Genomic DNA, 25,688 nt, shown 5'->3' with positions numbered 1-25,688 from the left:
TGCTTTAAAAAAATCCCCACATTTCAGTTAAAAAACAGTAACCCCAAATCCACATTTTCTGTGATTTAAATGAAGCATCACTACTACATAGATATATATAAGGTGGTGTTTCATTTTAATCATGGAAAATGTGGATTTGGGGTTACTTCGGGGTTTTTTAACTGACAATTGGGGATTTTTTAAAACCAGAGAAAATCAGGATCCCTGGTCATGAGTGCTCATCTTTTCTGAGAAATTCAAACAACTGCCAGCTACTTGCCATGCTCTGAGTAGCAAACACACAACCCTTTAACCATCTGCTGTACCTCAAGGTGCTTTGCCAGTCGCCCAGGCCTCAGAGAGATAGTGTGCTCATAAGACGACAATCTCCTCCGAATCATTTCTTGATAATGAATTTGAAACTGGACCTTTGTTCCTCCTGGCACGTTCACTTCCGTTCTGAAGTTTTCCATATCAAGGGCATTGCTCCTGAAAGGTTTTCAGAACATAAAATGGTATCACTGTGCAGCAAGCCCCTACATACAAGAAACTCATGATGACCAGTGCAACTTAAAATGCTTGCTTTCTACTAAAAGCCCAGCTCAGCTGACTCCAAGGTGGCTTAAAATATATATCTACTGCAGGAGCTGGCCTATATTAACTTAGTAACGCTGTCAAATTGACAGTGGAAAAATGAGTTAAGTGTACTTTTTGCTGATGGGGGTGGAGCATATATGCCCAGTCCGGTTCTCCACCAGGCATATGGGGTATTACCTGGCTGTGATCACAGCACCAAGGCGCTGCAGCATCCTGGCTGAGAGCTACTGCTCCAGAGGAACATGAATATAAGAACATAAAGGGCACATCTACCAAGACATTTACCGTGGAGTTGCTTAACTAGCTCCACCATAAACATCTCAGCACCTACATGTGCAGCTCTCTTAGGCCACAGGAAACGAATAAACTCTGCAGCAGGCTAGTACTTATATTTACAAGTACTAGCCTGCTGCAGAGATTTTTTACTCTGCAGCAACACACGTGTAGATGTCGAGGTGGCTGGGTGAGGCACAAGGGTGCTACAGTGTGGGGCCTGCCCGCCAGCTAGCTCTGCACTGAAGGACCCTTGTGTCCCAGCCAGTTCCTCCACAGCACATTGAGCTGGGCAAGAGCAGACCTGGGCTAGCAGGCTAAGCCCTGGGGTCCCCTGCCAGTCAGAGATGCCATGACCTGGCTCAACATGCTGCGGTCCCAGGCACATGCGTAGATGCAACACTTGGCAACAATAATTCTGGCCCAAACTGTGCCGGAGTTTATTGCGTCACATATAGATGTTCCCAAGGAGGGCCAAACTGTTTTAGATTAACAGTCCATTTAGCTAAGTAGCCTTTCCCCAGGAAAGGCAAGTGCTTTAGAAGGACTATATATGAACAGGGTATGTCTAGAGTGATTTGAGTGATCTGGCCATGGCTTTGTTGGTATCATTGGTTTTGTGTTGCAAAACCAGGGACACAAACAGCAAAGCTGATTAGAGTCAGAATTCTTTTTTTCCACCAGACTATACAACTTTCTGAAATTGTCTTTTTTATTTCAATACAGAAAGAATATACATGTATGGGTGTGCGTATTGTGTATATATGTGTGGCAGTGTATATATACACATACACATATATGTGTATGTATACACACTTAATTTCCCATAGAGTGTAATTTAAAAAAAAAAAAATTCAGGCCAATCAAAAAAACCCACTTTTCTGATTTTGACTGTAATGTGTCATGTAATATAAAAATAAATGCAGAAACAACTCGTTTCAAAACCAACAAACCAAAAAACATTCCAAATGTTCCTCTTCCCGGAGGGGTGTTTCAGCTTTCTCAAAATGCTTTGCTTCAATTGTTTTTCCTAAACAAAACATCATCTCAACTGACATGCTCCCAATGAGTTTTCAAGCATCTCTTTTTTTGCTGTGTTTTGAGTCAAGACTCACAGAGAGAGATCTGAAGTTTGCAATGAGCCCAGCCTACACCCTGTATCATCCAATAATCAAAACCTGGAACTGAATTCCTCCCATCCAAAACTCCATGCCATTTCAAACCCACCCCAGGCTTGAGATTTGGGTAGCGCAGTGTCAGCCCCTATCTTGCATTTGCAGGCGGCCACTTTCTCTGCCTTGAAAAGGAAAAACAAGTTGATGGTCCTGTTGTCCAGAAACCTGAACCAAACCTCCTGCAACCTAGTTGTGATGCTGCCACTGAACTTGAGCAATCTCTCAAGCCAGCACAAGTGCTGTGCACCACTTATCTCCCAGGTAAACTCTTCAAATAGGACCTAAATGGTGCAGGGACATCATGCTGGCCAGCTGCACAGTGATGAATTTCCCCCCATATTTGTAACGTACAAGCTGCTCATAATAAACTTCTATACAACTATGTAATGCATAGCCTGCACTCCAGCGAAGCACTTCAGCACAGTGTTCAGCAGGCTGTTCATGGGCTTAAAATTAAGCATGTGTCTAAGTGATTTCCCAGAGTAGGGCCATTACACGTGTATTATGTTAGTGTCATACACTGCTGTCAGGAAAGGGAATAATCTCTCAATCAGGGAAGAATAAAGTGAGATTTTAACCAAATGAAAGGCTAATAAAGAGGAGAAAGCTTTTCACCTCACTATTCCAGCAGCTTTGCCTTTGGCTCTGGCTTGAGCATACAGTTTCCTGGCTTCAGATTTTTCTTTAATGGAGCTGGTAAATGTTATTCCATTGACATCCCTGAGGAAAAGAAGCACAGGTAGATCCTAATGGAGACCATTGTGAAAGGGAAGAGGGGCTTCCTTTAGTTTAATGAAAAATGAAGTCAAATGAAACCTACTTATGATCCGGTGGAATTTTTTGCATTAAATAAGAGAGACGAAAGGTTAACCTATAAATAGCATTTAACATAAGATAAAGATTTAGGGATGTTTTTCCTCCCACCATGTTTTTATTCATTCGTTGACACCCCCCCGGTACAACGGCCACGACTGCTGCTACTTACATAGTAAAGTTGTCAATAAAGGCTCCTTTGGGGATCTGCACTTCAAACACCAGGTGCTGGGGATGCTTAGCATTATTCACCACTTTGCTCTGGATCATTGTGCTGGCCAGACGCGATGTGATTGTGGACTGGACTTTGTAGCTGTAAATACCTATCTTGTCACTGTCGTCCGTCTGCCATGGAACAAAGCATTTTCCAAAGTTGGGACGTCTGTTCATAGAATAACTTAGGCACCAAATCCATCCCCTGCTGACCGTAGTGCTTGTATTCAGCCACATTTCCTCACAAAAAGGCACCCAGATAGGACAGAAAAGTCTTGCGCATCTCAGGTATCTGAGACAAGTTTGTCTGACAAAGGATTAATGCAAGACACTAGACCAGGAGTGGGCAAAATGTGGCCCGGGGGCTGGATGTGGCTTGCCAGGCTATTCTATCTGGCCCGTGGGGCCCCTAAAAATTTTTGTAAATTAATATTTATCTGCCCTGGGCTGCCTGTCATGTGGCCCTCGATGGCTTGCCAAAACTCAGTAAGTGGCCCTCTGCCCAAAATAGTTGCCCACCCCTGCATCCAGACTGATGCAGGTGAAGAAGTTTCAAGACAGTGGTTAGAGCCAAGTAACCTACAGCTTGTTGCTTCCTAAAAGAGTTTCTTGGCCTAGGAGGAAGACCACCATGTTTTTTGGTGGTTAGTAAAGTTCCCACCTCCTTTCCTATATGGTTTTGTCTTTGCCAACACATGCATGGGCACTATTTTCATTTCTGAGCAATAGTGAACTGTATCTTAATTCTGTTACTCAACACACACAAATAAGCCTGGTCGAAAGGTAACAGAATATCTTGGCAGCCTTCTGCATGAGTATTATTGATTGCTCGAGAATCACTCCTTTAATGAAAGCCGCTACCGTTCAAGCATAGGCAGCAAGCCTTTTATTTATTTCATTAACACATCCTGTAAGAGAGGATGAGGATTGACAAGCCTTTTGCTTTTGAAGATGAACCTGAAACAAGAGCGGGTGGAGGCATGGCACAGACTGGATTGAACCTGGCCGTGGTTGAGATGTAGGACTGGAAATAGGAGAGCAGCCTGGTTGGATCTGATGGTTATAAAACATATGCCTTTGAAGGAGAAGAGGGGCACATTGCTATTATTATTATTGCTTATTCCTTCATCAGTACAATCTAGACAACCAAGGTAGGTGGTATGAATCACTGTGGAAGAGCATTGTGTAAGCACTCAACTGTTCAAAGACAGCAGGTGAATACCCGATCAGTGATACAACCAAAGAGCAGAACAAACAGCGGGATTGATTTCCAGGGAATGATTAACTGGAAAATCATGCTGTCCTTTTATTTTTTTCACAGAAGTGAAAACTCACCGACTCTCCAGAGTGCTCGTCCGACGCGCTTCTCTGACAAAGAAAAAAAAGAAATGGCGGGTGAGACTTCAGCACGCCTGAAAATTCAGACCGTAATAAAGATCAATTAACCACTGAAAAATGAGTCCGTTGCCCATTGCATAGATACACTTTCACAAAATGCTCAGAATCAAGTCACGTCGCTTCGTTTGAATTTTCAGGGTCCCATTTGACTTCTTTCTTATATTTAAATGTGGTATTTTCAAAAGCTCCCTTGTGATTTAGGAGCGTGAGACCAGTCAGACATGGTTGAAAGTCTGCCTCTGGGATTTAGGTGTTTTCAAAACCAAAACTTGGGCTGAAGACAATGTTTCCATTGGAATGATTTCTGACGGAAAATTGAGCATTTGGCAAAACGTTACATTTCTTTTGCCCATTTGCTTGTTTTGTGAGAGGCATCTGCTTCCCCAGGAAAACTCTGAATTATTTCACCACACTTTCTAGCTAAAAAGTGACATATTCTCCCCCAAAAAAGCTTTTTTGGGGAGAAAAACACAAATCTTGGGGTTTTCTGGCAAATATATTTATTTTCACGTTTCTAAGAAAATTTGAAACTCGGTGGAACATTTCAACCAAAATGATATATATTTTTTATTTTGCATGATTTTTATCAACATTTTCCACTTACAAACTTGAAATAATGGTCACTAACAAGCTAATTTTTTTACTGCCACACGAAAATAGCAGGAATTGGCATTTCAGTCAAGAAGCAGTGACCTCTGGTGGCTAATCTAATCATAGCTCTTAACTTTCCCAAATATAAACCACAAATATATGACAGAGACTCAAGATGAGGGAGAAGGCAGAAAATATAGAAGAATCTCAAAATGGTTTGGGTTTTTTGTGACGTTTGATACAGGTTCAAGTTATTCAATTTGTGCTGAGTTAACTGGTGCTTGAGTAGCCAGAGGAATCTATGCAACAGATATAAATCTGGGTAGCATAGATGATGTTCCGCTTATTCAGATATTTTAAAGGATTACAGGTAGAGGAAACTTACTTTCTGACTGTGAATAAATATGACCTAAGTTTTTATTGGGGAATGCTGCAGGTAGCTAGAGATGGCCTCCAGCTGAAACTTCCTGATCCGGATTTCAGATGTCTCTAAGCTTGGTGGTGGGTAGATCTGAAGTTTTGGATTTATGCCATTGATAAAGTAGAGACCACGTTCAAAATGTGGCTCTTCATTTGTATTTTGAACCTCTTCGGACGCTGGATTCAAGTGTTGCTCTTCACTAGAGCCATGTTTTGTTTTTCATCTCTTCCACGGTGGTGCTGTGACATCATGAACCAAACTCAACAAACTTTGGTCATGTGGCTCAAATCCCAATCCCTTCCAGTTATGGTTGTATGAGGCAACAGCTGGCCAACAAAGCTGTACAAAGGCAACAACCACTACCAAGTTCCCATCGGCTGTAGTAAGGGTATGGAGGGCAAGGTGGATTTAAGTTGGGGGCTGGACTCGATGATCCTCCGGGGTCCCTTCCAGCCTGAATGTCTATGAACGTCTATGAAAAGCTCCTAGGTCAAACAAAAAACTCATAGCCAAGATTTCTTAAAGTGATTACTGAGACTGAGACCCTGAATTTCTGGCTGTTTACCTTAACAGACCTTAAGAGGGAACCTCATTCATAGATAGCTCTGAGTACCAGCTCTCTGAAACACAGACCTCTTTTAATTGTCTTTAAGCTGGATACCCAAGAAATGGAGACGTGAAAATCAGTAGTCATTCTGGAAAACTTTGGCTTTATGGTACCTCACAAGACATCAAAGATCAGTAGCCAGTAACCCGGATTTGCCACTCCTGCAATAAAGAATCTGACTATAAACGAATGTCACTTTGCAAGCATGCTTTCTTGTTTATCACTCACTTGGACAGCTGGGTAAGTGGAGATACCAGTGAACTGTGACCAATTTGGAGTGTGACAAACATTGTTAGAAAGCTTTTTGTGGCATTTGCCTGGGTTTCAATGGAGATCACAGTTCCTGACACGTTACAAAGGATGCCAATCCTGCATTTTCAAAACCTTTGTTTTCCGCTGCCTTAATTTGCGAGATGCAGAGAAGTGAGGAGCTGTGAATGGAGATGCAACTGTGTGGCCTACTGGTGTCGTCCTTGCACACTGGTTATCTACTGGCCACCTCAGCTCATCTGTTAACCCACGGGTTAAAGAGAACAGTCATTCTGATTGCAGATGAATAACATATACTGGTACAAGACCCTTGCATGACTATATTCATGCTATTGGTTATATTACTATAACTGTATTGGGAAAAAATTACCCCAATCTACCGTTATGCTGACACAGGGTCTAGACCAGCCCTAAGTCATATAGGCTCTAAATTTGCAAATATGCATTGACCTGATTTTCCTTTGCACTAAAGTCCCTTTTTGTCACTCTGACAGTGGAAAAGGAACTTAAAAGTGTGAGCAAATTATATTTATACCCAATATAAAGCTTTCTTTTGCAGTCTGATCATCATAAAAGAGCCTCCGGGAAAATGATAATCAAGCCCATGTAAGTTAACTTTCCACACCACAGGTGATTCAATTTTACTCAGAGACATTTTTGCATGCATGCATGATGTTAACCATGGCTGTAAGTGCTTACAAGATCAAAGCCACATTTTTGATTTCCAAAGAGAAAAGGTTAATTAAACATATTTTGAAATTAAAGAACTTTTTTTTTTAAATTACCTTTTTGTCAATCACAAGAAACATTTCACTTAAATATCCCAGAGAAAACACTTTAAAATTGGTCTGTTTTAATACATGACAGATTAAAACGATCTGCACAATACGTACAACAGTTTAACAAACTTTGACCAGCTCTACCGAGCTAATTGCTCTACCAACTCTACCAGCACCAGCTTATTTCATAGGTAAAACCAAGCTTTACCTAAGGTACAGATGAACCAGGGGCCTTACAGTAGGACTGGTAGGCTCCTTATTCCATCACTAGTGACTTCCCCATTGACAGTTTGACCTCAAGTCTGTGACCAGATCACACAGGCAGACTCTGCTGAAGTCAACGGCACTTTCCTCATGCATGAGGCTAACCACACGCGTGTCATTACTGTTACTTGTAGTGTACTGTCACCTTCCCTCCTTAGGCTTCATAAGATGTTATGGTTATTGTACCTGGTACCTGCCACTTCCTGGCATCAGCTTTGAAACGAATCCATCAACCTCCAGGTTAAGTAAATTCTCCAGATCCTGCAGGAGACAAAAGGAGACTCAGGGAAATGGTTTTAATAGTCACATTAGGGGAGATCTCAAGATCAGAGATTTCTATTTCAGAAGTAGTAATGCATTAAAGATAACAGAATGGATGCGATGCAGAAGAGCATAATTGAGCCACTTCTTTAGCTTTCATGTTGGACTGAGAAGGGACTTCTTGGGTCATCACGTCCCATCCTCTGCTATCACATGTCATATCACCCCATTCACAAACACATTGAACCAAATCCTAAAATTATTAGGATAATAATCCTCCCTTTAGAAGGCTCTTCCTCCCTTTAGAAGGCTCTTCCAGAATCAAATGCTTTTTAAGTTTAGTCATGACAGATTTACTGTATTTTCTCATATACAATATGCTTTGGAATATAGAAAGCACCTTGTTCTTGAAAGGAAGAATGAATTTTAAAAAGATCTTTCCTATTAGTAAGCAATTGAGTTTCAGCACCTAGGGTACTGGGACCTCTCATTGTTCTGGTCCCTGCAGATCACTAAAGATTTTACTTTTGGTTTCAGCTGGTAAGTGGCAGAACCTGCTATTGCTGTATTTCTCACATGTTATGTGCATTTCAATTTCCAACAGCTGGTTTTTAGGAAAAAGGTATGTGCTGTATGTGAGAAAATATACGTATTTGTACCTGGATCAAGATAGTCCTTTAGTTTAAATAGCTTGCCTCCTTTCTTGACCTTACTTCCCTGATTTATTCAAAGGGAACAATTAGATCTCCTTTCAGTCATCATTTTGATGTAATCTCATGGGGCGTGCCTACACATGCTTTTACGTTTACCTAAACTTAATGCATAGTTGCCTAATATGCATCAAGGCAATTTAGGTGCACGACTACATGCACATTTATGTGATGTGCAGACCAATTTGGGACTAAGGTTAGTCCCAAGTCAATTGACATACACAGCGTTAATGCACCTTAGCACATCTACATGTGGATTAAGGCGCTTTAGCTATTTGGACCTAAATCAGATACCTACTTTTTTGCAGGTATTGAATTTAGGCGTTAATAGCCTAAAATCACCATTTTAAAGAAGAATTAAGGGCACGCATGTGTAGACACACCCCCTTAATGTGCCTGCAAATGGCTAATGTGCCTTAAATCGGCATGTGTAGATGCGCCCACTTTTTACTGTATTACTCTAGTTTTATCCTACGGTGAACTTACTCCTAGATACAAGTGGGGAACTGGGAACGTGATTCACTGCCCTCTGAAGAAATTGTCTCTCAAAGAGCCACATCCTTCCACACGACTGAGACTCTTTCTCCTACCAACTCTATCCAGCGCCTTATTTAGTTTAATACCTTATTTAGTTCAAGATTTTACTTAAATTGATCACTCTTTGGTGTGCAGGCCAAGGTTCAGACCACTTATTTTGTCTCAGACACTGCAAAATTGAGAGAATCTCTTTGAGTCATTAAAGGCCTCGTACCAAGAAACAAAGAGAAAGTTTCTCCTTCTAACTCGTTATTAGGATTATTATTTGAGAAGGAAGTTAGGGCTCATTGAAATTCACCCCGTCTGCTAATTGCCAATGTTTGAAATATGCACAATAAATAGAGTTTGGATCAGAACTGTCACAAGCAGATGGTATTCTGAGATGAAGGCAAAACAAGGTTATATCTTTATGGGATAATGGAGTTCTTTATAGAGATATCCAAGCTAGCTAGCTTGGGTACCTGAAGCAATAAAGCCATGTTACACCTGGACTAACACACTGTGCTTCCCTGGGTACCAATCTCACTTAAGTACCTCTACACAGTGCTGCATTATGCTGAGTAGACGTGCCAATGATCCCTCTCCTCAAGGAACTGCGCTCTGTGGTGCCCCATCTCTACTAGGAGATCTGTACTGAGCCCACGCACACCCTCACTGGGGCTGGATTGGGGCTGAGTAATCCAGAGTCATGCCAATATCTGCCCCTAGTTTAATAAAACCATAGCAAAGAGCAGCACTAAGAAAGCAGACAAGGTAGTACGTGAAACACAACAAGGCTTAATTGTAGCAGAGGGTAAAAGAAACTTAAAGGAGAATGCAGAGTAGGCAAAACCATTAAGAGAAGTCATCGATAGACCCGGCGGTGGGCTCGCTGAAGGCAACAGGGGCGTGAGTGTCAGAAGAAGGGGCCCTCTGTTTAAATACTTACATCTGGGATCCCCTCGATGACGAGATCAAAGCTGTGCATTTCAGAAATCAAGAATAAAAGCAGGAAGCAAAACAAAGGCTTCATTTTCTCTCTCCTTGCCTCCTGAGAGCAGCTGGCATAGGCACTAGATAGAGGAGCTCTCCTACACTGAGCCAAGTTCTAGGAAATGATGGGAGGTTATGTAGTATTTTGAACAAAATTTTGAAACGCTGACTTTGTTTAGGCCCTGGGTAAATATTTGCCCTGTGATGCAAGGCACAGCATTGGGGGCAGGGGTGATGGTTGGGCAAATACCGTGTCTTCACTCTGTCATGCCCCTGATAGCAGCTTGGCATTGGATAGGCTGAGTTCTTGCCTTTGTAGATTCCCCTGGTGTTTAACTAATTCTCTGTCAGGCGCCGGCCAGACCTTGAAGAATTAAAAATATGAGAGATCAAAGAGAAAACGTACTCCAGATAAATCTGTCGGATGGCAAATAAGGCAATAACCAGTTTTGAAAGAGACGAATGCAACAGTACCTGAAGGATCTCCAAACCACTATCCACCAGTGGGTAGGCAGTATGAGATGTGGGTTTGCATTACATGAATACCCCTTTACTTCACTCTGGCAGTGTAGAAGACCATGAGAGACAGTGGGTGAAAGTCAGGGTTTCAAAGGGCACCTAAAGATGTAGATAGGGGCCTGGTCAAGTTTTCAAAAGCACCTAACTCCCTTTGGAACTGATGGGATTTAGATGCCTAAGCACTACTGAAAACCTCTTATGTGCCTTTCTGTATCTTTAGGCTCCTAAAATCTGGCCCTTAGGATATGATGTCTGATGTCTGATGTAGGCACATGAAGAAATAACTGTGAAGGAAAAGAGGTGTGGCTTTGCTGCAGGTGAGCTGCAAGATGTAACAAGCAGCTTTTGTACCCTGGGCAGCACTGTGCTGCCAGTCTTGTGCCCCCTCTCAGTTGGTGTCTGGGTGCGGGGCCCTGCTTGCCCATCCCTGGGGATGCTACCGGTGAGCTGCGCTGCAGTTAATTGCTCATGTGCACTCTTACCCTGCGGTGTATGAAAGCTTATCCAGAGCAACCTACCCACCAATGAAAAAGGGCTGAGGTAACACGGCTGAGCTTGTGTTTATTGTGGAATAACATCATGCATATAGGTGGTGACATCAGAGCAGTGATGCATAGTAAACCCCTTCCCCTTTTCACTTGTCTGTGCACCCATGCCATTCCCCCAAGGCATCAGGCAGCATGGGGACAGGTTCAGAGGCATCTGGAGTGAGTTATAGCTGCAGTAGGGTATAACCTCACTCTTTAAAAGGGAAATGCACCCTAGTGCAGAGCACGTCTAGCTGAGGAACAAGTGCAAAGTGTGTACTGGGCCCAAGAGACATTGTGGATCACATCTGCTGTCGAGGCCTGTGCTGACATTACTGGGTATGAGTGCAGCATGCCCATGGCCCTGAAAAGCTTGTATGGAACAGCGCACAGATGTACTTTGCATGTAACATGCAGGAAAGGTGCTGAGCTAAGAATACATATGTATGTGCTAATATAATGCAAATACTGCAAATGTGTGTAGCTTTTACTTTCTCCCTTTCCCATCATTTCAGGATAATTCTCTGCTGAAGCAGCAGGCAGAAGTTTTATCCTCCCAAGACTAAAAAAGAAAGACATCTCAGAATTAAATTTGAGCCACGCTAAGGAAAATCTTGGGGCATTTTTACATGTGCTGTGGGACACGATGCCGGGCACTTGAAGTAGCGAGCCATGTGAATTAAAAGCAACTGCGTGTCATGTGTATCAGCATCCCTGTGCTGAAAAAATGGCAGTGGGCGCTTTGAACTGAAGCTCATTGAATGTGTTTTATTTCAAAGTGCACCTGTCAACATTTTTTCAGCGCGGGGACACACGGGGACACTGATAGACATGATGCAGAAGGCCACCGGAGTGCATCAGTTTTTGTGCTCCAGCAGACTTTATTAATCAAGTCTGCTCTGATGCACTGGATTTCCAGCGCATCCAAGCAGGCTCCCCACATGTCTGTAGGAGCTGAGGATAAAATATACTAGTAAGTGTCTAGTACAGCAAAGGAGAAATAACAATTTTGGGGACTTGGCCTGGGGTTTGCCAATGGTCCCGCTGGGACCAAAGCCAGAGGTTCCTGACTAGAGGGTCTTGTCCCTGCGCTCAGCTTCAGACCAATCACCGTGTTTGGGGTCAGGAAGGAGTTTTACCCCATGATCAGACTGGTGTGGACTGTGGGGGGTTTGCCTCCCTCTGTGGCAGGGGGCATGGCCCGCTACTTGGGATCTCTTGAGGATCAATTGGCAACATTTCACAGAAGCAGGACATGGGCTGCTGTGGTTCTCCCCAGCTTTACCTGTGGCAGGTTAAGGTGTTAGGTCTGTGTTGTGTCAAGACTGACAAAAGTTTTATGTACAGTTTAGACTATGGGTTATACAGGATGATTTGGATAGGGATGACCCTACCTCAGGCTGGGGGTTGGACTAGATGACCTCTGGAGATCCCTTCCAGCCCTACTATTCTATGATTCTATGTGCGAGAATATTTATTATACACACAAAATAACTTAGTTTTTATTTAAATAATTTCTTAACCCAAACTATTAGGCATTACACCCATCAGGGATTTACAAAGATTTCTCCACTTTATTGCTGTTGCCTGTATCTCAATGACAGGTTTTAGCAGAACATGCATGTGTGGTGTACACACACACGTCACTCCAATCTTCTACTTTAATCAAATCTCACTAATTGATGGTTTATCAGTCACAGGGCCTTAAAACATGTGTGTGTCCACCTGCGTACCCCAGAGCTGAAGGAGAAGAGCCTCTCCATTCTCCTGCGAGCCCAGTGGCTGTTCATGGAGGACTACCATCCCAGGAGGAGCCATCCAGGTGTAGACAAGACGTGCATCTTTTCTGTGATGGGTGCTGTCTGCCGGCAGAAGGCTTGCAATATTGACAGACCCCGAAATCAGAAAGGCAGAGGAGGTAGGGCAGTGTGAGTGACCAAGTACTCCTGTCACTCTGAGCAGCTGACCAGTCAGTCTGTGTAACTCGAGTGGTGTTTCCACATGGGCTGCAATGTTCAAGCTTTGTGAAGCAGCTTGAATGCACTAATTTGGGGTAACCCATGCCATGAAACAGGTCCCAAGTAGACAACACTCTTTTGCACAATAGTCCTTCAGACGTCAGTTTAATCATCTGCAAACTACTGCATGGTCTACACATTGCTTTTGGATTACTGTAGCTATTTTAAAAGGGAGGGGGGGAGCTGATTTTGTTTATGGTATATCTGTTATACCAGTACAACTCCTAGCGTGGAGAGTTACACTGCTACCATTGCTCAGTTATACTGAGATACACTGGTTTATATAGATTATACTGGTTATACCAGGTTATGTGCTGGTTAGAGAGCCTTGCCTCCGCTCTCAGGGTCAGTCCTATTACCATATTTGGGGTTAGAAAGGAATTTTACCCCATGGAGATTGGCATGGTTTTGCCTTCCTCCGTAGCAGGGGGCTTGGCCCTCTTGCTGGGATCTCTGGAGCGTATTTTAATAACCCTCACAGCAGCAGACTGCTGGTTGATGTTGCCTTCTGCTTTACCTGTGGTAGGTGAGAGTGTTATGTCTTGTGGCTGTATGGAGGTTGATGGCATAGTTTGTCTAATAAACTAGACAATGGCTTTGTATAGGATGTTTTGGATAGGGGTCGTTCTGTACCTGGAGGGGGGTTGGATTAGATAACCTCCAGAGGCCCCTTCCAGTCCTCCTTTTCTATGTTTCTATGTCAAATCATATCTTTTTATACCTAATGTACACAGGTACTGTACCTCACACTAGTGCATCTTATTGCCTGTTCAGTATGGGGAAAAGGCTATGTCAAGAAAAGCATGCTTATACTGGTATAATTGCACCCCACTATACTAGCAGACCTAAGCAGTACAACTTTTGGGTGTGCAAAGGACCACCGTCTTGCAAGCAGAGCAGTAAGACTCTGTACAAACACAGGCCCCTCTCTGCAGAGGTCAGCACTGAACAGTGCCCAGGACCAGAGCCTCAAAGACTTTTCTTTAAACAGTGACTTCGTGTCTAGTGTCATTCTCCTTTGGATGCATATGGCTTTTCCCTCCAGACCAATGTGTGATCAAATTAGGAGCTGTTTGAAAGTATAAGCTCACTGAAATCGTTGTCACCACTAGATGGCACAAACATACTTGCAGAAGAGACCTGAACCCTTTTGGAAGGCAGTTCAGGCAAAATAGAGCAGGGATGCTGCTATAGACCCTCAGACAGACAACATTTTGAGCACTACCAACTGTGTTGAATGGGCTTAGGATAATTTTCCAGCATGAGAAAAAAAGTTCCCTCTTCCTCTGAAGTCATGTACTATTCCTGCTTACATCAGTGTGAGCCTCCAGTGCACCTATGTAGACAGAACCTGTCTATGTCTATTTGAAATGTGTTTTTTTGCCTTGTAGTTGGCTTGAAATCTTCAAACTAGCTTTAAAAAAATAGGCGCTTACAGATAGTTGGAAGTTAGCTCTGCATAATTACAAGGCAACATATGATGAAATGTTTAGGTCCTTTTGTATTTATCTCACGAGGCTTTAAAAGGATACAGAAAACAAGATGTGCCCATGCAAAGCAGTCACATAATTTCCAGAAGCCCAAACTGGTGCTGAACAGCATGTAGAAATGGAAACCAGGTTCTTTTACATAAACTTTGGGAAATTCTGCAAATCACCCTCACTTATAACAGTCTTCTTCACAGGGATGCTTAACTTTATGCTTCGAGGACACAAAGAGTTAAGTGCTATTCCTTTAGACAGGGTCTCAGAATAAACACAGACCATCATCTTGTAGACCATCATCTTCCAGACCATACTCATGCACAATCTTTAAACAAAAAAAATAAAACAACAAATCAAGCACTGCATTTCAGTAGAAGGACCTTGCATTTTTATACAAGGCCTTACAGCTTCTGGTACCACGCATCAGATTTAAGAGCTAGTCAGGAATTTTCATAGGAATGGTTTTCCAGTGGCAAATGTTCAATTCACATTTTCCCTGGGAAAATGTCAATTGTGCCAAAAACTGTTGACCTTTCATTGGAAGAATCACAATAAAACTGGTCCCTGGCTGACACCTGGAAGACTGAAGATGAAATTCATATTGAAATAGAGGATACATCTGTCCACTTCTCTAGCAATCCCCAGAGCATCACAAAGAAGCAAATCCTGCCTACTCACTTCCACACTGCAGGTACCCCACCTGGGAATGAGATGATAAAAATATCCTAGGGGCACTCGCTGTCATCACCCTAGAGATCTCTGTCTCCAGCAGAAAGTGGCAGCAGAAGGGCATCCCCCAAGGGACGCTTCTTAGCTAGGGACAGAAGTTAAGCATACACCGGTTTAAGTGAACAGAAACTGGTTTAAACCTGTAATAGAACAGAAGGTCAGTGCACATAACCCAGTTTCAAAATGGCAGAAACTGGTTTAAGATAAACCTGGTTGAATGTAGTATCAGACTTAACTGATTTGGGTCAAGCCTGGTTTATGAAACTTCTGTCCTAGACCCCTTCCTGGTTCAAGTTAAATCAGAGTCCCCCAGCATCCCAGCATGCTTTGCAGTCCTGGACTGGGCTGTCTGCTCCAGCAGAGAAGGGACTATCCCCCCCACCAAGGCAAACCCTGGCTGGAGTCTGAGGCCAAGGAGAGGGTTTAATCTTCCTTTCCCCCATATACAGAGCTGCCCTGCCCTGCTAAAAACTTACTGCTGGCTGCAACTGTGGACTAGAAATCCCAGAGACTCCTGGAAGCAGGAGGAGGAAGTGATGAGCAACCCTGCAAAGTCCTGCCGCTGTGAGTCTGGACTGCAAATCCCAGAGATCTTGGTGGTAGCAGAAAAAGGAAGCAAGCACACAGCCCGTGCTGGCTACCTGCCAGAAAGCCATGCTCTAGCGCCCCCCAGCTTCTTGCCTGAGCCACTGCAGGTACGTGGCTGCGTTTCCTGAATCAAAAGTGAAAGTCTGTCCAGTTGTTTCTCAATTTAATATCTGCATCTTAGACTAACCTGCAGAGATGGAATTGAGTTTCTGTACTTTGCCCTTGGAGCAGCAGTGTAGATATACCCTTAGTGACCCTGTACTCATCCTTCCCTTTAGTCTGGCATGTGGCTCAAGCTAAGGAGGAGATGGAAGGCATGTAGTGGAAGTGGTAGAGATGCAGTCATTACCCGACAAACTGGAAAGCTCTTGTCAGTCTCACCTTCTGCCTTCCAGATGGCAGGAGGAAACCCGCCATTTAAATTTTCTTAATGGAATATCAACATTTCACTTTGCAGCTGCAGAAAGAAAGTACAAATGATATCAGCCTTCTGGACAGGCTGCCAGCAGGCTGCAAAATGTCTCTTCAGCGCTCTGAATTTTCCTAGAGGTCTCTTCCTGGGGAAGAATTCCACCTTTTCCCCATTCAATTTGAGATTACTATGTATTTTAAAATATTTTTAGCAGGGAGTGGGGAGGCACTCATCTTCTGGTCAACTCTAATCAGAGGTTACCTAAGAAATGTGATTGTTACTTACACAAGTAAATTCCTAAAATGGCCCCTACTACCAAGGCTGTCCCTTGGGGTGGGGGTGGGGGGCTAGCAAACCAGGTGACTGCCCTAGGCCCTGTGCTTTTGGGGGGGCTCATGGACAGTGCCATACAGGCCCCACCACAGCCTCCACATGCCACTGGCTCCATGCTTCAGCCGCTTGCCACTCCCTGGCCCCACACGGGCTGATATGCCCCAGGCCCCGCACAGTCCTAGGGATGGCTTCGCCTGCCACTATAGCATCTGAGCCTCTTGCAGCGATACCTTTGTGTTATGGATTATTGCCATTCCCATGGAACAAATGAAGCGTAGATTAGAAGATTCATGCAAAGTCATACAGAAAGTCTAGCAGTCATGCTCAACCTTTCAGCCCCGTGAGCCAGATGAGTGGTCAGTGCCTAGAGGGATCCTTGCACTGCCCAGATCAGGCCTTGCACCCCTGGATCCCACCCCCTGGTGCTCCCAGATCCTATCCTGTGCTGCCTGGATCCTGCCCCGCACCTCTTGGGTTGGGCCCTGCACACACTGATCCCTCCCCACACTGCCCAGATTGGGCTCCATGCCACCCAGATCAGGCTCTGCACCCCCCAGCCCCACATGCCTGCTTTAGTGCATAGGGCCACAGTATCTGGCCCACATGGCTCCCCACTGATTCAGAAATTTTTGGCGATAGGAGAACGGCAATTAATGCTGCCATCACTCCCCCATTGCCAAATTGCTGGGCCTGTGAAGAGCCCTGCGGGCTGGACAACATGGCCCTATGGGCTAGATCTGGCCCCCAAGCTGGGAGTTGAGCACCCCTGGTCTATACCAAAGCCTGGTTTAAACACAGACTACCTCCGTCCTAGACAAGGGTCTTATCTACTGTATTAGAAAGCTCTTCCCCATACATATACATGTGACTGTGCACGTGTGTGTAAGCAGTATACATATATGGACATAGCTCTTTGCACGTGGAGCTCCCATTGATTACAATGAACGGGAGGCTGCATGAGATTTAAAGACTGTCGTGCACTTTCTGGTTCTTTTGGCTGAAAGGTGCTACATAAGAAATCCACGGCCTGATTTAGCACCAACTTCCACGCACCCAACCGGTCAGTTAACCAGCATAATGAAAAACGAAGGCGGGCAATTCTGCCTACACAGTTGCATAGCAGAGTAAATCCATAGATATACACGGCTAGTTCCACTGAAATAAGAGGATCAGTCCCGGGTGAAAAGCGTATAGACTGTAGAGGCTAAATTGTCAGGTCATGCCTTTGCAGAACATATCTGTTCATACTGGCCGCAGACATGCCAGGCAATTTAATGTAAACGAGCACCCACCCAAAACACACCTGCCAATTTTTGCCAAGGGTACGTAGCTTAACTCAGCAGCCAGCATGTCTAATGAGAACAGGCAGACCTGAATAATTGCTTATCTCCATCTTTAATGACATCCCGAGACCAGTGCCAAGCACGTTAGCACCTAGAAAGAGGAGAACACATGAAAGGAGAGAGGGTGGGGGTTGGAAACGTGTGCAGCAGGGCTCTCGGGCTAATGTTCTCGCATCAAACCCTGCTGGCACTTGAACAATGTTCAAAACAGATATCAATCATATTTTGTTAAGTTGTGTGGCCTCATATTCTTCAGCTGAGAGCCTGGATACAGTGGGCTGTATTCTAATCCCATTATAAATCCTGGCATCGTTTTCAACTGTCTGCAGTTACCAATAACATACCCACTGCCAGCCCTCATCTATGCCTTATTTTCTACCACCTCACGCTGCCTACAGATCAAGAGTGATCCTAATAAAGTGAATGAAGTGTCTTTGTTTCCCCTATTTTTCACCCTTTGGGAGGGGATCCCTATAAGCATCCATAAACTACTTTTTTCTGCCTTCTTTCAACCCTTTCCTTAAAACTCTCCATTGCTATGACGCCTACAAAAAAAAAAATCACAGTGGTTAAGCCTCCGGCATGCCAAGCTCATGGCCTGTCATACTCACAGTGCTCCCTTGGTTCCTTGTGTTGCCCCATCTGTCCATCTGCCTGCATGCTCTATTGTCTTTCATCTTAGGCTGTAAGCTCTTTGGGGTAAGGAACCTCTTTTGAAGAAGTGTTTGAATGGCATGAGCTCATTGGGATCCTGCTGATGTGTCTGGGGCTCCCAAGTGCTATCACTCTGCACATCAATAATAATGATGAGGATGGCAAAGTACAGGGGTGTGAAACCAGGGTTTGTGGAGTTAGTTCTCCTTTACACTGATGTGGCTGTATAATCAGATGTATGTTTATACCTTCTTTTTGGCTTCCTCCTTGTAGGCACTGTCCTTACACCCCAGATAGCCCTGCATGGTTTGTGCTGGGATGGAGGAAGACAGATGGTATTCCCTCCATCCTGGATCCACTCCACAAAGGACTTATTAGAAAGGGCCAGAGAGAGTCATCTAAGAGACAAGGCTTAGGACTGGGACTCGGCAGATGTGGCTAATTCTCACTCGGCCACAGATTCCCTGTTTGACCCTGGGCAAGTACCTGAATCATACTCGTGTCTCAGTTTTCCTGTATAAAGGGGATAACACAGTGATGTGAGGCTACAAGCTCTCATGGTTGTGAGGCATTAGGATGGATGAAGGTCAGATAAGTCCAGAGGCAGGAAAACAGGTGCAATCAGGGGGGTTTGGAAACTGCATTGGCAATTCACAGCTTCCCATGCAAATAGCCGTGACTCCTGCTCTATTCTCTGAAGTGTTGTCTGAAGGTACCAAATGACCACAGTCTGCAAATTCAGTGGGTCTTTTTCACTGTCTAGAGAAAAATCAGGCTACTTTATCCTATATACAGTATATGTAAACCCATTTCCCTCATTCCATGGACGCAAAGGTAGACAACAGTTCAAAATGCTTGCAAATCCTCCCTTAAAGTGAAGGATTAAAATACTGAATGAGTCAGAGTCACTTAGGGTGTCTGCATTGCGGTGGTACTCAGTCTTGCTCAGTCCCCAGCATGCCTGACTGGTGTCTCCTGAATATAGGGGGGCACCCGCAGAAGCCACCCACCCTGTCGGGGGGGGCACCAGCCCTACTGGCACCATCAGTTTCGGCCGTCGGGGGGCACGTGCACCCCTGCGCACCCCCTACCGTCGGCTATGGTCCCCAGTTACCTGCTTCCATACTCCTCACATCACACTGGAAATGAAGCTGTAATGGTGGTGTCTGGGCTGCTTGCCCCGGAGCGAGTCAGAAACCCAGGTCTTGAGGGCACCCCCCATGGTGTCCTCAAGGGCTCACTCCCAAAGGGAACATGTGTGGAGTGAGGTTTGGTCAGTGGAGCTTATTTCAGCAGCAGGACTGTGCTTCCTACCGCCACAGCGTAGACATAGGAAAGCTGGATTCAATTCTCTTCTCTGCCACAAGTCATGAGGCCTTGGGCATGTCACTTAACCTCTCTGGACTGCGGTGTAGGGGAAGAATGCTTTCTTTCCCCTGCTCCTCGCCTGCTTCCACTGTAAATAGCTTTGGGTTGCACAGCCTGTCTCTTACTGCGTACAGCACCGAGCACACCGGGCTGGGCCCTTTGCTGGGACCTCTGGGTGCTACTGTGCAAAATGCCAAAACTGTGCTCACCCCAGGCAACGTTTTCATCTTATTTTAGACTAATAAACAGCAAGGCTGAAGCCTGTTCAATGCATTTGGAGAGAAATGCCCTGTCCGTGCCAGCTGGCACAGGGAACATTTCAGACAGCTGAGAGGTGTGTCAGTTCACAGCTCTCCCTCCTGCAGGGCTCAGCTCTGCCAGGGCCGAGATCAGCTTGGTTTTCCAAGTGACATAAGATTTGGGAAAGGGATGGGATGGGACTGGGAGGGGCTCTTTGCCACCAGCAGAGCAGGAAGGAGGGAAGCAGGGCTCTCGTTGCTGAGGCAAGGTTTGGGATTAGCTGTTTCAGGGAGGAAGCAGGGCCTTGGCAGGGTCTGGTGCAGTTCCCAGGGTTGGGGAACTGCTGGGAGGTGAGGAAGCTGAGGGGCTAGATCAGGGATGGGCAATTATTTTGGGCAGAGAGCCGCTTACTGAGTTTCAGCAAGTCATCGAGGGCTGCATGACAGGCAGCCCAGGGCAGATTAATATTATTTTTCTAAATTTTTTAGGGGCCCCATGGGCCAGATAGAACAGCCTGGCGGGCTGCATCCAGTCCCCGGGCTGCATTTAGCCCACCCCTGGGCTAGATTCAGCGTATATCTACAAAGCCCATCATTGCAGGCCTAATTTTTAGGCAGTTTGCTGCCTCTTGGCACTCACAGCACTGCATTTGGCCCCCACGTTTCCCTACCCAACATACTTAAACACCAAGGAAGGGGTCCTTAGAGGCCAGCATGTGAAGCAGGGACTGTCCAGGCTGGCCAGGATAAATGCTGAGGTGAAGGCATGTGTGAGGCATGTGCCAGTAGCACCTCCAGTAACCCAGTGACCTTGCCCCAATAAAGGTTTAACGGCGTCCACAGGCAGGACCGAGAGATAGACCAGGCCCTCCCTCCCAGAAACACCCCCCACCCCATGTCTGAAGGTGGGAACAGTCACCCCAGAAGTGGGAGAGCTGGGTTCAGAGCTTCTCAAACAGATGTGGGTTTTAAACCCTGGTCTCTTTCTTCCTGATCGGGCACTTTAATAGTTTAGCAGAAAGGGGCCCTCGCCGTGCTATGTGCGGGGAGGTGTGAACCAGCCCACGGGATCCCACCCTGCAAGGGAGATTAACTTAGCCCCCAGAGCTTACCAATGGAAACTCGGTGTAAGCAGGTCTAGCAAGGAAGGGAAGGAGGTTTGCAAAAGCCAGCAGCACCTAAAGGAGCATTTAAAGTGCCTGAGTGCCCTCTATACAGCTTGGTGTTTAGTGCAAGTTCAGAGACAGGTGCATTACTGCGGCCCCTGGATGGGGGCTGCGTGCTGCCCGCCTGTGGCAGATGTCCTGCCACCCCAGATAGCTTCTGGTGGTGGTGGAAGAAACCTGTGAACCGGGTGGTTGCGGGAGGCAGAGGAACTCTGAATGGCTCAAGACGCAGCTTGCAGCAGCACGAGAGGACAGCGCCGAGCTGCTAGGGCCTGACCTGGGCTCAGGTTCAGAAAAACTCAGCAGCATGGGCTCGTTCTGGGGTGTCAGACCTGGCCTCCAGGAGCTGCTTTTGCTCCGTGGTGAAATGTTAGCAAGGAAAGCCCAGTCCTGGCCCAGAGTCTGAAAAGGGGCTGGTCCAGAGATGGGGAGGAGGCGAGGGAGGGAGGGTGCAGGCTGAGAGCTCCTGTCAGCTTCTCCTGCAGTCTCTCTCCATCCCAGCCAGCTGCAGGCAACAGCCACGGCACCAAGAGGGGCTTTTCTTCCACTTGCAGGGGGAAGGACCCCCTTGCTGCCCCTCAAGCCATGTTTTTCTTGCTGTGGCTTTGCTGCAGCTGCCCAGTCTCCTTTGGGCAGCCTGACTCCGAGATCCTAGCTAGGTATCTGGAAGAGAAGCTGATGCTGGATTATAACTACATTGACCGTGTAAGTTTTAAACAGTAATGATATTTTTTCTTTCTTCTGGCTTGTATCTGTGTTAGTTAGATTGGCCGGGGGGAGGAAGGGGCTAGTTTACAGTAACTCTCCTGGGAGCTTTTTGCTTTGGTGAATGCCAAGTGCTAACAGGTGACAGCAACTCCCAGCACCTTCTTCAGGAGGGGTGAAGGTGACACCTATTTGCAGGTGAATGAAGGCAGTAATAAGGATTTTTGTGTTTCCCATTCTTGCAACGAATAAACACAGATGATCTCGGTGTCAAAACCCTTCCCTTGGGAGTTCCCCTAATTTGCCTTCCCTCCTTTCTAGCTTGTGCTTTCTGTTTTATTATTGATCTCTACACTCAGATTGCAGTGATTGTAAGGTGGAGCGCTCTGGTTTTCCTGGTCTATCTGGAAAGCCTCACAAGCTTTATATAGCTTCACAGGTGACCCATAATGTAACCCAGCTGTGTTAATTAAAGTTCAGCTGTTGGTCATATACTGCCCCATGTGTATATAGTGTTGCACAGAGCAATAAGAAGCACAGAATATTTCTGCTGATTTTCTTTCCCTTTAATATCGCTCAATGAGATATTACTTCCCATAATATTGTGCGTGAGTGCCTTTTCCACCAACTGCACTTAAATCCCTGGGCAAGTCACCTTTTGCAAGTTTTCAAATGGGTGTCTTCTAAAGCTCTAGATATCCCTCAAGAGACAGGACCATGTTAGATACTTTTATTAGTCCAATAGCTACATCAGCTGGCACTATCTAATCTCCCATGCTCTGTGGCACCAGACCAGTTCAGTCCCTTGATGGGTGAGTTCGAGGGGCAATTTGCTGTGGGCAAAGCAACATGTATTCAGTAGCTGGCAGTCTGAGCCAGTGAAGTCCCAATGCCCTATCATGATGGTAGAGGGCACCATGCTAGAGGTGGCATCCTCTGCCCTTGAATGCCAGATCCACCAAGGGTCCCAGCCTGCTGTGTTAACTACAAAACCCATGGCACAGTTTTGCAAGAGTGAGGGAGTTAACTGCTGTCTCCTGGCTGTATTCCAGTTTTTTTGAGTAATTTTGACTACTTAAAATTTGGATACAGTATTTTTCTCCCTGTCCTAAGCTCTGGTGCAGATGCTTGATGTTAAGTAGTTGCTTCTCACACTCGTGCTAGATGCGATGATCGTAGGGCACTGCTTGCTGTGCAGTTTGTAAAGTGCTTTGTAGTTCTCAGAGCCCCAAAATGCTGAATACTTGCACAACATGGTGGCTCTACTGTTTCACAGCATGGCTTAGACTTATCTTCTTTTTTAAGGCACCTTTTGTTGTCTAGGACTGGCAAGAGCATGGTTGCAAATAAGAGGAAGGATAAGCCAGTGGTTTAATCCTATGTTGGGACTTAGGAGATATATTCAATTCCTTGCTTACCCACAGACTTCCTGTGTGACCTCAGTTAAGTCACTTAATTTCTTTGGCCTTAAGTACCCCATAAATAGCACTTTCCTCCCTCCCAAGTAAGTGCCAGTATGTTGAAGTCTGAGTTCCTGCAGAAGAAGGGGCTAGAAAGCAAGGAAAGCCTTGCCTCTGAAAGTGCAATTGGTTTATGAAATACTGAGAAGCCACCAACAGGTCTTAGCATGGCACAGCCCCTATCATGCTACAGCCAGTAAATGATGATACAAATATTTGATATCACTGAAGTGGGGGAAGCAATTCCCTGATGCAGAGTCATTGTATCAGACCTGCAACGGGAGCAGAGAATAAGATGGTAGGGCTGGAAGGGACCTCAAGACTTATCTGGTCCAGGCCCCCAACGATGTTTCCTTGGGTCCACCATGCTTCCCTCTGTCCTCCCCATCAATAAATAAATCTGCAAAGCTCTAATTTGACAAACTTTTAAGCCTCTGCATAGCAGAGGTAAATAGGCCCTCTGAGGCTCCTCCTCTGTATAAGGTGAAGCACATGCATAGCTCTCTGCAGGGTCATGGCCCGTGTCTTTAAAATGGATTTTATCCATGGGTGCTGATTGCAAGATTAATCTTTAAAACAACTATTTCTCTCAAAAGAAGGGGGAAAGGGACAGAGTCCTCATGACGAATGTTAATCATCTCCAAGTTTCAGCTCTGTTTTCAGTCCTAGGGAAGAAATAGGCTTTTAGTGCCTTTTAAGTACAAGGAAGGTAATCATGTCTCATGCCTTAGGGGGGTCAGTACGATACCCCAACCCCAGTTTCCAGCATGGTATTCTCTGTGAACCTGTGAACCGGCTCCCTCCCCACTCCTGCTTGAAGGCAGAATACAGGGACCCGCCGCTTCCATCTAGCAGAACAAATCTGATCGTTCGATGTCCCTGGGCCAGTCACTGTTGTAAGAAAGAATAGTTATCAGGTTTCCACATTGCTGCTTTGTTCCCCAATGCATGAACACGAGTGATGGAGCTACAGGAGGTGACTATGACATAGGACGCAGGATGCTACGGGAAAGGAGTAAGGGGCTCTAGAGGTAAGCAACCAGCAGCCGCCTTTCTGAGACACGTCACAGGTTTTGGAGGACTGCCTGAAATAAACCTTTCATCCACAATGGGAAAGTTGATCCTGGATTGGTGCCAGGCACAGTCCTGCCACATCTGCTGCGAGGACATAGCATGGTGCTTCCTACCACTGCGGGAGTGGACTAGACTTGCTTCTGGGTCAGGCGATCGCCACAGGCTGCTTTCTGACCCAGAAGCAGCACTGCCGTGATTACGGGTGCTATACCCAGGCCAGCTGTCCCCAGCTCTGCTTCTCGTCAGCAATGCTAAAAGGCAGAACTAATTAGCTCGGGCACAGTGCTATGCAGCCACAGCTCTGTTGTAGTCCACCGTGCCAAAAGAGGTTGGCTACAATGACTAGAACGGGAGGTGGGGTGCGTAACTTCTGGTGGTTGAGCTCTCTCTATAGACAGATCTATGGGACATCCAAGACAGAGTTCAGGGCTTTGTTCCTTGGAAGTCATTTGCTTCTCCTTATAGCGATAGTAGCGGAGCAAACAGTCAGGTCTGCTCCTGCCCCCAGAGCACATGCTAGTCATTGTTCAACCACTGTCCAAGATGATTTTTTTTTTCTCTGCACTGTTTTTGGCAATGCTAATTTAGTATCACAGAGGGCAGTTAGGGAAGAGTCCATTCTTATGCTAGGAGCCATGCACCATTTCGGTCTCTCCGAGGGGCGAAGCAGGATGCATTTGCTTTGTGTGGGTGTTCTGCCGTGGGGTGAATTGCCCCCAGGAATGGTATGTCGCACATCTATGAAATCATGGGAGTTTGGGCTGTGACTGAAGGCTTTATTTATCTATGGGAGAGGTACAGCATGCCTGGCAGCAGTACAAACTGCCCCAGCTGTGACCTGGAGAGACAACCTCTTGGCTGGTAGTTCAGTCTCCATAGTCCCTTCAGTTCTGGGCTCCTCTGCTAAGACTGAAAACAAGGCTATTGGTTATTGTCAGTTGTACCAGCAATCATTTTTTCTGAGAAAGAAGCTGTTTACTGGGAGCTGGAGGGGAACACCAAAAGCTTTCTGTGTGTGCCGCTCCAAAGCTATTAGATGACAGCATCTTTGAATTGCTACCAGAATGGGTTGCATTTGAACCAGCTCTTCAGAAAGGGAATCTTTTTTGTCTGATTTCCATTAAGAATGTAGGAATTGCTTTGTTGGATGAAATCAGCGGCCCACCAGGTTCAAAATCCCATCTCTGACCGTGACCAAAGCCACATGCC

At 45.6% G+C, this 25,688-nt stretch overlaps 2 protein-coding genes across 2 annotated transcripts in view; one reads left to right on the top strand and one right to left on the bottom strand.

Moving 5' to 3' along the window:
* Positions 1-9,974, bottom strand: part of ITIH2 (inter-alpha-trypsin inhibitor heavy chain 2) — a 45,049-nt gene extending 35,075 nt beyond the window's left edge. Inside the window, exons 1-6 of the mRNA XM_090041683.1 lie at positions 9,817-9,974; positions 7,567-7,641; positions 4,386-4,418; positions 3,010-3,182; positions 2,640-2,744; positions 306-468 (exon numbers count right to left, since the gene is read on the bottom strand). Of these exons, the coding sequence (XP_089897809.1) occupies positions 306-468; positions 2,640-2,744; positions 3,010-3,182; positions 4,386-4,418; positions 7,567-7,641; positions 9,817-9,900 (633 nt within the window). The 5' untranslated portion in view covers positions 9,901-9,974. The remainder of the gene's footprint in view (positions 1-305; positions 469-2,639; positions 2,745-3,009; positions 3,183-4,385; positions 4,419-7,566; positions 7,642-9,816) is intronic.
* An 11,742-nt stretch (positions 9,975-21,716) lies between these two features.
* Positions 21,717-25,688, top strand: part of ITIH5 (inter-alpha-trypsin inhibitor heavy chain 5) — a 48,999-nt gene continuing 45,027 nt past the window's right edge. The window contains exon 1 of the mRNA XM_090041673.1: positions 21,717-21,945. Coding sequence (XP_089897799.1) covers positions 21,826-21,945 — 120 coding nt within the window. The 5' untranslated portion in view covers positions 21,717-21,825. The remainder of the gene's footprint in view (positions 21,946-25,688) is intronic.

This window comes from Crocodylus siamensis, chromosome 4, assembly GCF_052110815.1.
Source record: "Crocodylus siamensis isolate JL-2025a chromosome 4, ASM5211081v1, whole genome shotgun sequence".
NCBI classification, from domain to species: domain Eukaryota; kingdom Metazoa; phylum Chordata; order Crocodylia; family Crocodylidae; genus Crocodylus; species Crocodylus siamensis.
This window is presented reverse-complemented; position numbering and strand designations above follow the sequence as displayed.